The sequence below is a fragment of the Gobius niger genome (genome assembly GCF_951799975.1).
Source record: "Gobius niger genome assembly, chromosome: 18".
NCBI classification, from domain to species: Eukaryota; Metazoa; Chordata; class Actinopteri; order Gobiiformes; family Gobiidae; genus Gobius; species Gobius niger.
In genome coordinates, this window is record NC_136869.1 from 19,085,729 (window position 1) to 19,100,470 (window position 14,742).

The 14,742-nt window shown below is 41.1% G+C and overlaps 1 protein-coding gene across 2 annotated transcripts in view; it reads left to right on the forward strand.

The window, feature by feature from the left end:
* The window catches only part of plxdc2b (plexin domain containing 2b), a 72,348-nt gene that overhangs the window by 39,955 nt on the left and 17,651 nt on the right, over positions 1-14,742 (forward strand). For both annotated transcript variants that reach the window (XM_079576444.1, XM_079576445.1), the window contains exons 4-6: positions 2,280-2,349; positions 8,568-8,690; positions 14,158-14,276. In XM_079576444.1, the coding sequence (XP_079432570.1) occupies positions 2,280-2,349; positions 8,568-8,690; positions 14,158-14,276 (312 nt within the window). The remainder of the gene's footprint in view (positions 1-2,279; positions 2,350-8,567; positions 8,691-14,157; positions 14,277-14,742) is intronic.

The window sequence follows — 14,742 nt, forward strand, 5'->3', positions numbered from 1 at the left end:
GGAAACCAAAGTGCTCTCTCTGTATTTATGTGATTTAGGGGTAGCAAAAGTAAACAAAGCCCTTGTTTAAACTTTTAAAAGCTCCAGGGTGAAAGGTCTGTGAGTTTAGCAGTGACTTCCACTGAGCACGGGGCAGGTGACTATAGCGTGAGGTGCATACAGATGGGTCCACACAAGAGACTGGAGCGGCAGAAGCAGTCAGCGCAAACAATGGCCTCTGAGATAGAGAGAATAGAGCCCCACATTGTAAATTCTGCCTGTATACCTTCAGTCACGTAATGATGGATCGAAGGGTGCCTTTTAGAGGAAAGCTATTCTTTCAAGCTGCACAAAAGGCAGGTCGGGCCATTCTCAGTAGCACAGGAACTCTCCTGTGGACGGTTACTCTGACATTGCCATATATTGGTGGTTCTCAACTGTCATCAATGCAATCCAAATGAAAGGTTTTAAGGTTCTGTCTACATCTGATCCGTCAACAATCATTAGATGGTCAGTAGGTTTAAGGTAACTGTAAACAGTAGCTACACAACTTCTAGCAGCCAGTTTTTGACATAACTCCAGAAAAAAAATCCAATATGGAATAAACTACAATTCTGTCTGTCTGTGATTTATACAAGGCTCTGTCTCACATTCCTTTGTTTTCATAATATGAAAGGTCAATGTGACTAAATGACAGGCGCTAACTAGGGTTGGCTATGTGGATTTGAAGTTATTAAGCCCAGACTTGAGTAAAAAGTGTTTCAGACAGTGCAGGAACAGTGGCGCTTGCTGCTGTTTTGACATTTATCTGAAAATGATCCTGCGACCCACTTTCAAGTCCTGATCCACTCATTCAGAACCACTGCCTTATAAAATCTTTTGGAAATGCAAACTGATATGGGCATGTGAATGATGCGATTGCTGCGCATTAGACGTGAAACTTTGCCAAGCTTGATCCAGTGCGTCAGACGGCATTAACCAAATGTATTTTTTATTGTGAGGGTTTCAGTCCAGCGAAAAACAGCGCAAACCTCAAAGCGCTAAAACAGAGCCGCTGCTCGGCGGTGGCACTGCTGCTGCCAGCCCTCTGGCCTGGCCTCGGAGAGAAAATTAGTCGATGAGGTTGTAAAACAAAACACAAGTGCAGGGTCAGCTCCGTCTGAGCGTCGGAGAGAAGGAAAGTTGTGAATGGTGTGTGTGAGGCTGGTGTGGTCGGCCGCAGGATTACTCCCCTTAGTCTGATTTGGGAACATGCATTAAGCTCCATGTTTACTGTAAACTGTCCATCTTCATAATGCTCCATGGCTCTGAATTCAGGCCTGGTCTATAACATTTTACACAAAGTGGGGAGTGTGCTGCTAATTTGAACCTGGGTATTTTATAACCCTTCACTTTTAAAAGCCAGTTGGACGATGTTAAACTAATAAATGGGGAAAGCTAAGACTGGTACCTTTTTTACAGTCAATTATATGAACCCACTGTATGCAGGCAAAGTTGGTCCTGCCCCACAGTGTAGAATAATTGCCCTGTATATTACATTTATTACCACCAATTTTCTTTTTAAGTTTTAACTTGTCATAGTTTGTCTTCTGTTTGAAAGTTGAGTTTCTTTTGGACTAAAATCCATTTTCTTTGATTATATTGTGGTTAATGTAGTCTAGGGAAATGTAAGTCAGTTCCAACATGTCAAACTTCTAATGTTTCCTTGACATGACATGGCATAATGTTACGGATTATATGAGTATGATGATTTGAAGTTAATGTTTTCGATGAAATGTTAAAGGCTCTATACCTGGTTTACAAGCTTTGAAAGAGGAGGTGCACATTTTTGATTGTTAGGTACTGTCAAAGCTCAGTCCTAAGTTTCCTAATTAATTTCTAAAATCCCTGTTCTTCACAGGGATGAGTTAAAAAGCATATGTCAGAACTTTCAAGCAGCAATGCTCTCATTGAAATGTTAACAATTGATTAAAATTACTGATTAAATTAATTGATTAAACATTACTAGGTTACGACTGTCTGCATGAGCAGAAGCCTGGATTCAAATGATTCGACCTTCAGATTACAACTCGCTCTACCATTTGAGCCAGTGTGTTCAGCCTTTAAGTACTACTTAGGCAACTTCACTTCACTTGGACAAATTTCCAAAAAACTTTTCATCCACAAAACTGCCTAAATGAATATGTATTCTGTCTTGCAGTCTTTTCCCCTGCGTTGTGCATTTCCCCCATTAATCCATTGCTATATTTTTTCATCCACATTCAACTTACTGGGTTGTCTGTCTGTTTTTCCCCTCACAGAGAGTCAACCTGTCTTTCGATTTCCCATTTTATGGCCATTTCCTGCGTGAAATCACCGTGGCGACGGGTGGTAAGTGAACACAGCTTTCAGACTCTGAAGCAGCTATTAGTATTATTATTGGAAATAGCTTTTGTGCTTGACAGATTAGTCAGTCCGCAGACATTTCTTATTGCAAAGCTCGGGGAAAATAAATGGTTCTGAATGTTGAAAAATGTCTTTGGCCATTTTTTTTTGGAGCGTGGAAATTTCATACTAAATCACGAGATCTATGGTTGAATAGCAAAAAGTAATTGTGCAAACCACCAAGTGCACTGGACCAGCCAAGGAGTCCTAGACAAGCATTTACACCTCGCTGGGTTGTAGTCGGCGAGACAGAGCCTAGAAAAACAAACCACTCCCGGGAGTCAGCGCCGTAGACTGATGGCCTGCGCTGGAAAGAGGAGCGACCGTGCCATGTGGCCAAGCACGCCCTGATAGACCCGGCTCGGATAAGGGCTGGGATACTAGATGCTTTATGTGCGGCTGCAACACGTGATCCGGCGGGCGTGTTTGCCAGAGACTACAAGGCAATTTTCCACTCGAGCCTTGACAGCGAAACCACAACACCCCAACCAGCCATTATCGCATCAAAAGACCAAAGAGCACTTCTTAGCCAACTATTTCAAAGATGCTGCTACGAAGTTGATAATACAGCCGCATTATTCAGCGTAGTTAGTGTAATTCCAGACTCACCAAATGCACAAGTTGGCGTCAATGGGTGGGAAAAGTGACTTGCAGAAAGAAGTGGGGAGATAACGGAATTTGCATCCGAGACAGAGATGGAGGAATGAGTGTGGGGGGGAAAGCTATCTGCGGCTCACAGACCTCTGGGGCTTTTGTCTGCGGGACGTTTCTCTTCATTTGCCTTCGCTTTAGGGGCTATCAGTCTGACTGTCCTCCCATCCAGACTAGACTTCCTTTCCCCACAATGTTCAGCCATATCCACAGAACTGTCCTCAGTGCCATTTGTCTGCACGCTTTAGGAAGTTACATTTACTAAGTGTGTGCTGCCAATTCTCGTCATAAATTCATTTGGTGCATGCACTTTTTTAAAATTATTTTTTGCAGTTAATGCTACTTTAAAGGGACTATACGTTTAAAAATGTTAATGTACATATTCCAGCAATGTCCTTATGTGTAGAATGAGCCCAGATCTATTTGCCACAACTGCCTCTAAAATCCTGCACTGTCACTCAAAAAGTTGTTACTTCGAGTCCAAAGTGCCGTCATGCACGAGCTTAATATAGAAGGTGCAGCTACACGTATGACCTGAGGTGGCAGTAGTGAGTATATATTATATTATAAGGTGTACTATTCTTTATGCAGGGCTCCGGAGTGAATCAGTTGGATAATATCATAAAATGAGTATTGCGCTAAGTGTCGTTGATATCATGTGGTTCTCAACTGGGATGTCGTCAGGACCCATTAACCCAGGATGATGAGGCATGACCCCCCCCAAAGCATTCCAACTATTAGATAAGCTTTTAAAGCTGAATTATGATCAAAACAGTCATTTAAACAAAATAGCATTTTCAGCACCTACCCGTACATTTAAAGAAATGTTTACTACGGCCCACTTTTAGGTCCCGACCCATCAGTTGAGAACCACTGCACTAGAGAGTGCAATATTGTGATTCTTGATTTTAAAGTACTAAGTAACATGCCTCTAGAAGCCATAAGCACCACTGCAGGCGTCGTAGCATGTTGCGTTTTTTTACTCATTAATTGTCCGTGAGTAAATACTACGCTGACAGAAAAGACAAAGGGAGAGAATTACACAATGGAGATCATTTTTAAAATAATGTAATAATGTATAATAAAAAGTATATATATATAATATAAAATATTAAAAATACTGTGTAAGGGGCGCTAGCCTGCAGTTAGCTTTGCCCGTTAGCCCGTTAGCGTCTTCCTCATGATTCCATTAGTGTGTATTGGTGACTCCAACCCGGAGGCAGTAAAGTTGCAATTGTGGTTTTCTGGCCAGAGACACCAGGGGGAGATGAAAGACCCCCCAATCATCCCATTAACACTTGTATTACCCCCAGAGGGACTACGGAAAGGATTTATTATGGTAAACAAGTTACTAAATGCTGCTTTAAAAATAGACGGCAAAACTAATCAAAATTGCAATATCCCACCAAATAACATGTTTCTCCGGTCTTCTCCAGCAACTCCAAAACCCCAATGATTTCCGTGGAAAAAAAGTATTTTTTTGCGCCTATTTAAACAGACACTTGCCCTACTTTGTTGTAGCTGCATAAACCTTTAAACAATGCACCTTTGAAGTTTTCGAAATGATCCTAAAAATCCTCTTTGTAAGCAAGTCAGTTCTGGTATTGTAGCTCTGTAGAAATGCTTGTTTTTATGTCTTTGAAGTGAGTTTCTTCTAAAGCGCAGCCTTCAAACAATGCACACACAAAGCTGATTGGGAGCGCGGCCAAGTGAAATATCTGAGGTTCGGTGCACTTTTATGGTTTCTGCATGCAGTCAATTAGAGATTAGTCTCTAATCGGCCGACATTATGAGAGGCAAGTTAAGCCTGAGGGTTGGCTTTGCTGTTGTGGGGAGTTGATTGTTTTGTCTGTTTCAAGTGCGAACATGAGATTCCCGCATGATTGATACGTCCTGTGGCTTTTTCAGCAGAAGATTTAAGACTGTGAGAATTAATCTGGCCATTTTAGCTCAGACGTAATAATTAAAGGGATGTGATAAGATATTTCAGCAGCCCGGGAAGACTGACACCGGCTTTGATAACTCTATATTTTGTGGGGTTTATGGTCATGTGACGGCTTGTTTATGGTCAGCATGAGGAAGTCCATTCCCTTTAGAGCCTTTAGAAGAAACATTTCTCACACCAAGTACTAAAGATATCTGGCATTCAGTCTTTAAAGGATATTCTAGACTTTACAGTAGCTGACTTTTATAATGTTTTGTGGTCAAAATAATATCCACTGCAAGAATTGTTAAGTTCACGGCAGGCCAGGTTGAATTTTACATTTTGGTTAATTGGTGGCATCTGCTATTCCTTCCGAAATATTCTCACTTTGGGCATACTTTTAATTGGGCACAGCGCATTTAAGTGTAGTAAAGTGCAAATCGGCTCAGTCTCAGAACAGATGCTGCTGGTCCTGGCCTTGGCAAGTTCTTCTATGTTTTTTATTGTGGGCTAAGCTATTTGGCATGCCAGGGATCTCGAGATGTCAAACGGCACTGTAATTTTAGTCCCGACACTCTCACTACTGTGCCCAGCCACTCATATTTGCGCCTGACCTTTTCATCAGCCTAACTAGACCCACTGACTGTCAATTGCAACAAGCTTGGCCGTTTCTCAGCACAGTTTCTGTCGAGGCCGGATTCTCATTGAAGGTTTACATCAGCAGTTTTAGTTATGCTTCGTGAAGGACATGCGGTGATAAATATTAATACTCCTGGTTGCGCAATCGTTAACTCGAGGTTCCAACTCCAGGCTGATTATGACCTATTTCTGAGGGATTTTAGATGAATTGAATTGTAACTTTCAGGTGACGTCTCAGGTTTTCTTGAAGCAATCGGCAAAAAGCATCAGGAAAAGCTCTGATTTAATTTAGATAAGGAGCTGGTGGGTTTTTATACAGTGTTTAAAAGACAAAAGACTACATAAATGCCTGTGCGTGTTTCCCTTTATAAGCTGCGCCTGGCCTTTTCCTGGCTCCAGAACAGCTGCGATCAACAGAAAATGTCCTGTAAATTAAACACAGAAACAAAGAGCTTGTCCAAACACAGCGTCCAATAAAGTGAAGATTTAGCCTAAAGGGCGGCTGATTCCTGCTCGTGTTGTGATTCCTGGATCGTCCCACCTCATGGCGAAAACATTTTAGTGAAAAAGATGGAATGTGGCCGATAGTGGCTCATTTAGAGGAAGTCATATGTGTCCGAATCAGATAATACGTCCTATAGATAAGATGCAGAATGTCTGTATTTGCATTCATGAGTCCAGACTGGTGCACTGATATAGACATAGAGTGGAGCCATTTCCAATATCTGCACAGATGTCTATGTTATTATTGACTTTCAGGTGTATATTTGAATCTTAGTGAAAGAAATATATAAAGATGATACTGTTTTTTGGAGTGGCATTTTATGGCCACAGTGATGCCACTTTAGAATAGAAGTATGGGCTCCTTATTACTATTGGAAAGAATCTGGTCAGGTATTGTACATTTCCATGAACAGTGTCTGCTTAAAGGGACTATACAGAGTTTAAAAATGTTTAAATAAAGGTATTTTCCTCACCCTAAATGTTCCAATGTCCTAATGTGTAGAATGAGCCCAGACATATTCACCACAACTGCCCCTAAAATCCTGCACTGTCATTCAAAAAGGTGTTACTTCGGGTCCAAATTGCCACCATGCATGAGCTTAATATAGAAGGTGCAGTTACAGGTATGACCTGAGGTGGCAGTAGTGAGTATAAAATGACTAACTTGCATCTAGCCCCTTTAAACTAATACCACAAACAATTAGATGTTATCATATTCGATAACATGTAGGGAGGAAAAAGTGAGTGAACCCAGGAATTTCGCTGAACTGCAACAGTTTTAGAAAGGTCCAAGATTCATCCTGATCGTTGTGAGCGTCTTATCTGCAACTACAGGAAAGTATTTATTACTACAAAAGAAGGACCAGCCAGCTGTATGTAAATGTTGTTAGTTTAAGCAGACACTGTTTATTCATACTTATGATTTTGATGAAGATCAGACCACATTTCATGACCAATTCAGGCAGAAATGGGAGAAATTCCAAAGCATTCACATACATACATACATTACATACATACATACATTATTATGTATACATATATTTAACGGCCTCCACTTTTACTTGGAAAGTATTTTTCACAACTATTTCCTGCATATAAAGGTTTTGCGATCTAAATGCTGTTATTTTAACCAATCAAGACTAACAGCTTGAAGCTCCTGACAGATATCTTCTTTTTATATGTGAAACGGCCATAATAACTCATGACAGAAACAGATTGAACATGAGCCCTAATAGATGATACAGTAAATCAAAGAGCATTATAAACATTATTTCTTTGTGGTATCTTCTTACATTGGTGTCAACAGAACAGGTGTGCTTCTGTGAAGCCGGGGTTCATTTTCTCAAGTTCATTTTGTTTACCTCCAAGCAAGGGCACCTCGTGTTAGAATATTAGTTTATAACTGACTGGTTCTGTTTGCACACATGTTTGCCCATAAAATACTATTGCACTGACCTTCTTTGGGCTGCACATTTTTTCATTTTACCAGACAATAATTTAGTAGTCGTGCACTCACTTTTGTATGCAATGTTCTCTCTTCCTTAGGATTGTTCTGACCTTACTCTCCTCTGCCTCTTGTGTTGCATAACAACGCAGCGCTGTCAGTGTACATCTGTGCTTGGGTGGTGCAGCTACAGATTGATTCTCATCATGTTTTGTTGCCCCTGGTTTACACTGCGATCGATGTGATGCAGCCTCCTGTGGTGGGAGCAGACAGACACATGGCCTTTGTAGCTTCATAATTCTTGCACAAGAAGGTGTTTCTTTTGCATGTCTTTTCCAGTTTCCCTGAGGCTGCATCTTTTGCCGTAAAACGCAGCGAGTACTTTCAGGTGTCAGTCAGTGTGTGGAGAAAGTACTGTGAAGAATTTTACCTTCAGGCAAGACTCTGAAGCAAATAAATGTAATTTCAGCGTGTGCAGAAGCAGAACAAGAAAAATGCTGTAAAAAGTGTTGCATACTGTAACAGTCTTTTATGTCTTGGAGGAAATTACGATGCAGATTTACTTATTAGTGTGGATGATACAATATGAAACCATAAAGCCTAGATATACTATACAGTAGGATTCCCAAAATGCTTTCCCAAATCTACCCTCAGAATAAGAAAGACTTCTAATAACCACACAAGAGGCCGGTGTCTGATGTTGGGACTGGTAGCCCTGCCTGCTCACTCGGCGCCGTCTGCCGCCTCAGGTTGCGCTCTGTTTCTGATCGTCGATTATGGCACTAATTAATAGCTCTGAGACGCCTCCTGCAGCGTTGAGGCACAAAGACCAGTGATGGCTGTTCTTTAATGAGCCACTTTTAACTTGGGTCCACGGGGCAGGCTTGTTGTCAGCTGCAGGAGATTTCACATGAAAAAGCTATTGTTGCAGGACAGAAAGTGCATGAATAGAAGAGAGACGTCAGCTCCTTGTGAAAAAATGGTTTTGTGTTTGTCCCGCAGGTTTCATCTACACGGGGGACGTTGTGCACCGGATGCTCACTGCCACACAGTACATCGCCCCTCTCATGGCCAACTTTGACCCCAGTGTCTCCAGGAACTCGACAGTCATCTACTTCGACAATGGTAACGCGTGTTTGTTATCAAGCAAGGCACACAATCGCTAAGACTGTCGTTGGCGCCTTATTAGAAAAGGATATGCGCTCAAAAACTGCAGTATTTCAGATTATAGGTTGACACGTCACTGCTCAAGCATGCACAACAATGATTATGCTCAATTTTCGCTTTAGCTGCAAAATACTCATTATATTTAGCACAATGCTGACTCACAGCAAAAGAGACCACTGCTAAATAACATAATCTCCCAGACTATTGCCTCGCCAGCCAGATCTGCTTTTAAGCAATGTCATTATTTTCTGAAACCACCAAGGATGGGAAGGAAAGTTATACATTGAACACGACCATAGACATCTGCCATGTTAGGGGGAACTACCAAACATTGGCAATAGACTGTCATGACTTAAAAACAATATAAAGTCTAAAAAACAAAGAGAAGGGGAACAATAGGTTAAATAATTTACATTTCTCTGTGTATGGGAGACTGTACGTTACCATAGAAACAATGCTAAATGCTAACTGCAGTCCCTCCCCAGCAGCATTGTCTGTTCTCTAAACAATCTCCAAGGTTTATTATCCATCATGTGTCGCGCGTCTTATTCCAGAGAGACCTACAGACTAACCCTGTTCCGTGGGGCTCACAGACTGACAGCATTCGATTCACTGCAGCCCGTTCCCCTGTGCTCTGTCCATCTGTCACTGTCCTGCCAATACGCCGAGCAACTGCACACGTCTCTTCTATAGGTTTGGTGCTGGGGACAGGGGCCTTTGTATGCATCATAAAAGGGTACATTGTTTCTGGAGATAATGCGAGTCTCACAATCACGCCTCTGTGCATTGACAGAACAGGGGATGTGAAGCGTATACTGGCTGATTCTAAATATTAAAACAACTGAATGTGCGCTCACCTTATGAAATTGATAGCTGACATATTCCCATTACATTTTCCATGTTTAGCTACAGTATGTGGCAGAGCTCTATGCTAAAACTCACTGGCTCTATATCAAGTTAAACACTTTTTTTTTATCATAATGTAAAGTTCTGCTGTAACCAAATATGCCCACATACAGTAAAGCCCTGAATTATAGATATGTGCCGTATGTTTCCATGTGTTTTGTGTGAAAATACAATAATCCATGTGAAAATGAATCCAGCGCTGTGACTGCGAGCGGCTTGAAGGGTGGTCTGCCGGTTTCCTCTTGTTTATTTTCAGCGCCGATACCACGTAAGCTCGTAAGTGGAAATTAGACACAAGTCAGCGTGTCTCAGTGAAACCCCCAGATAGCTCAACAGTGGCAGTTCCCCTTTTAACCTCTTAACCCCCACCTGAACCGAGCACGTTTTCTCCAGATTCCCAAATCGAACAAAGCGTCAAAACTGCGACGAAAATAGAACAAGAAAAGCCACAAAAAAAAGAAACAAAAGAGCAACAAAAACGCAGTTAAAAAGTGATGAAAAACAAAAAAAGAGACACAAAAAAGCGACAAAATCGTGCCAGAAAAGCAGCAATGGCACAATAAAAAGCGAGAAAAACATGACTTAAAAGTTATAAAAACGTAACAAAAACACGATTAAAAAAGTGGCAAAAACAAAAAGAAAAAAGCAATGAAGAAAGCAACAAGAAAACGACAAAAACATGACTAAAAATCTATGAAAACAAGACAAAAAAAAACTACAAAAAAGAGACAAAAACACAACCAAAATGCGTCAAAAATGTGACATAAATGAGACAACAACGCAACAAAATCAGTTTTCTTAGCTTTCTTAGCTTTCAAATGAAGCGTCACACTGGCCAATAGGCTGTTAGCTGTAACTTCACAACAGCCTGGGGACCATGGCCGAAATCTTCGTATTTGACCAATCACAGAACGAGGAGGGCGGCAAGACAATGACCGTGTTAAATAGTTTAGCTCGAAAGTTTACATCAAGTACAGTGCCTCTCGTTAGTATTCATACACCTTGAACTTTTGCACATTTTGTCATGTTTACAACCCTAAACATAAAGATTTTATTTTGATTTTTTACTGAACGTTCACACACAAGTAACAGAAAACTGTGAAGTGAAAGCAAAATGATACATGATTCTGTTAATTTTCAAAAAATAGAAAAGTGAAAAGTGGGGCTTGCATAAGTATTCATACAGCATTTTCTGAGTGCATTAAATTGCCTTTAAAACATTTCTAATGACTCCAGAATGTTCACACCTTGGCCTAACGGTTAAATAGAGGCCACCTGTGTGTAATCTACTCTCAGTATAATTTCAGCTGTTCTTTCAGGCCCTCAGAGCTGTGGTCGGAGTGTGTTGGTCACTGAACAGCATAATGAAGGTCAAGGAGCTCACCAGAGAGGTCAGGGATAAAGTTGTGGAGAAGTTTAAAGCAGCCTTAAGTTATACAAAGATTTCCCAAGATTTGAACATCTCCCGGAGCACTGTTCAATCCATCATTCGGAAATGGAAAGAGTATAGCACCACTGCCAACTTACCAAGGCGTGGTCCTCCACCTAAAATATCAGAGCGAACAAGGAGAACACTGGTCAGAAAGGCAACCAAGTGCCCCATGATAACTCTGGAGGAGCTGTGAAGTCCTGCCGCTGAGCTGGGGGAATCTGTACATGGGACAACTATAAGTCGTATTCTTCACAAATCTGGCCTTCATGGACGAGTGGCAAGAATTGAAAGGAGGCCATAAAAAATCCCGTTTGAAGTTTGCTAGAAGTCATATGGAGGACACAGCTCCATGTGGAAGAAGGTGCTTTGGTCAGATGAGACAAAAATTGAACTTTTTGGCCCAAATGCAAAACGTTATGTATGGCGCAAACCTAACACTTCTCATCGTCCTGAGTGCACCAACCCCAGTGTCAAATATGGTGGGGGGAGCATCATGCTGTGGGGCTGCTTTTCCTCAGCGGGGACTGGGGAGATTGTGAGAATAGTTGGGAACATGGATGGAGCCAAATATAGAGACATTTTGGAGGAAAACCTGCTGGAGTCAGCAAGAGAACTGAGGCTGGGGGCGGAGATTCACCTTCAGCAGGACAATGACCCTAAACACAAAGCTAAATCTACAATGGAATGGTTTAAAGACAAACATATTAATGTGTTAGACTGGCCCAGTCAAGTCCTGACCTAAATCCTATTGAAAATCTGTGGAAAGAATTGAAAACTGCTGTTCACAAACGCTCTCCTTCTAATCTGACAGAGCTTGAGTTGTTTTGTATAGAGGAATGGGCTAAAATTTCAGTTTCTAGATGTGCAAATCTTGTACAGTCATACCCCAAGAGACTTTCTGCTGTTATTGCAGCAAAAGGGGGTTCCACAAAGTATTCATTCATGCTGTATGAATACTTATGCAAGTCCCACTTTTCACTTTTCTATTTTAAAAAAAATAACAGAATCATGTATCATTTCACTTTCACTTCACAGTTGTCTGTTACTTGTGTGTGAACGTTCAGTAAAAAAATAAAAATAAAATCTTTATGTTTAGGGTTGTAAACATGACAAAATGTGCAAAAGTTCAAGGTGTATGAATACTAACGAGAGGCACTGTACGTCATCGGATACAAGGATACGATTGGCTAGGGCTACTGCAGACACATATGATAGACATTTGTAGCACCCAATAAACGGCTATGCACGATCGTAAACCACACCTGTCCTATGAGAAAAGGAATTTGTGGTCCCCAGACTGAAATCACAAGTGATATTTAGTCTGGCATTAGCTAATAGGCTGTAAGCCCCTGTCATGAAGCTTTTAGATTTGGATAAAGCTGAACTGGAGAAAAGTCAGTTAAGGAGGGGGTGAAGAGGTTAACCATGTTATAACATTGCTCCCTCCTTCATTCCTGCGGGTCATTGTGATTACATTGGTTGTTTGTACTGGGGTTTGATCTGTATTTCCTGATAAGTAATAGAGTCTCAAAGTTTCCTCCGCATGTTTAAAGTTTATAAACCATCACCGGAGTCGTTCTGAGAAGTTCTGCTCTCCAACTGCGATCACTAGTATGCAGTTGACTAAAAATGGAGTCTCAATGTTTTTAGCATGTTTAATTCTCTCTAGTCTCCCTTAACCTAACTATGTGTAAAATAGTGTTAATGCTGAAGTGCCCCAAGGTTTAGAAGCCACAAATATGCATGATGTGTCCACTTTAATGGAGCGTCGCAATAAAGTAGCTACAATTTACCGCTCACCCAATCTTCCCTCGTTATTGCACAGCGCAGCAACGTCATCGTCTTTCATTTCATTTTACAATTGACTTCACCAGCAAGATTCACCGACACTTTTCACATGGTACCACATCATCGCTGTTAAAAATGCACGGTCAATATTCAGCAGCAGGAGTGCGTGGAGCCGCACCTGCGATTTATTGCGGGATATCCTGAACAAACAGACGCCCGCACGCCCCGAACAGGCAAGACAGCCGTTAAATCTCGTCACAGCTCGGGGCGGAAGAGTCAGGGCTGTGGGACAGAGGGATGGATTAGTTGTGTTAACAAACCTTTATTACTCTGGATCACGGCCAAATTACTGTAGCTCTGAGGGGCACGCGGGGGGCGGGGGGTTCAATTCCCTCAAGTTCACAGTAAATCAGATCAATGTGAGGAGGCAGACTGGAGAAAATGTGCTCGGTTAAGGCAGAGGGTAAGAGGTTAAACCCACTTTTTTTGTTTGATGCTTTTAAGTAATGTTAGTCTATGGAAAATGTTTGCTACTACCTACAAACATGGCGGATCTCCATGGTAACAGAGAATGTTCCCGAACTCTATCTTCTTCACAGATCAGATATTTCCTAAAAGACATGAAAAAGTAATTGTTCTTCTCTTTGTTATGAGATATGGATTAAAAGGACAAAAATGTTGTTCAATGTTGAATTTTGTTTGATCGCTCTAATCTATTCAAACATTGTCTTCAAAATAAAAGTCCAATCAAAACATTGGACTTTTTTTTTTTATTGATATGAAACAAAATTTTCAGCTAAAATTTCACCAGAAGATAATAAACTTAAGAAATTACGGGAAAGTTTACCCTTATTATTTTACCATGTCCATTTGTCACCATTAAAAAACTTTCCAGGTCCCAGAAAATCACACTTTTGTTTTATAATTAGCTTTTTTTCTCAGCTCTATTTGACACTTCAAACTTTCCAAACACTTACATGTCTCGAACCAGCTCTCGCAGCTTCATTTGTTTTTGTCACATTCAGTGTCATCTTTTATCTCCAGCTCTGGTGAAGTGTTTCCATGTCTGTTCTCACGCTGTTTACTGTCAGTCACTTCACACCCGCTAGAAATAAATGTGTTTTTGTACTGATATGATCTCCCATCCATGAAACACTGAATTATGAAAACAGTTGCGAAATAGGTTGCTATAAGTGAGTGGAAATCAAGGTGCATTTCAGGTTTTTAATCACAGTCGTCGAAAATCCGTAGAATAATGATCGCCTCTTTATGATATTTACATTAATGTTTTCCTTTCAGGTACTTCTCTCGTGGTGCAGTGGGATCACGTTCATTTGCAGGACAACTACCACCTGGGCAGCTTCACTTTTCAGGCCACGCTGCACAACACGGGCCGCATCATATTTGCATATAAAGAGGTATCGTTTTATCTCAACCTTATTTTTGCTCCTGACGTCTGTGGGCTTTTCATAATCGTCACGCCGACTCGCGCCGCGGTTATAGCTCTGTTATGTCCTACTTAAAAGTCGATGGAATAACACTTCCCTCGAGTTCAGATGGAAATAAAACCTGGTCGGCTGTGGCCTCCCAGACTGTTATAATCAAGACTTCTTTGATAGTCCTAAAGCCTATTGTCGGAGTCTTCATCATCCTGTGCTCTTTTCAAATGAGAGCGAAATTAAACGTGATTGTGCTGCTGCTACTGATGAAAGCTCAGACTAGTGATTGTAAGTTCCATTTTGATCAAAAGAAAATCACTTATGATCGTTCAAGCATCTGTTTTGAATGTTAAAAGTGTAAAAGGCTCCAAGAAATGATGTTTAAAAGTAAAAACTTGCATTACATCACTTTATTCAGAACCACTATTTCCATCATCTGGAAGCC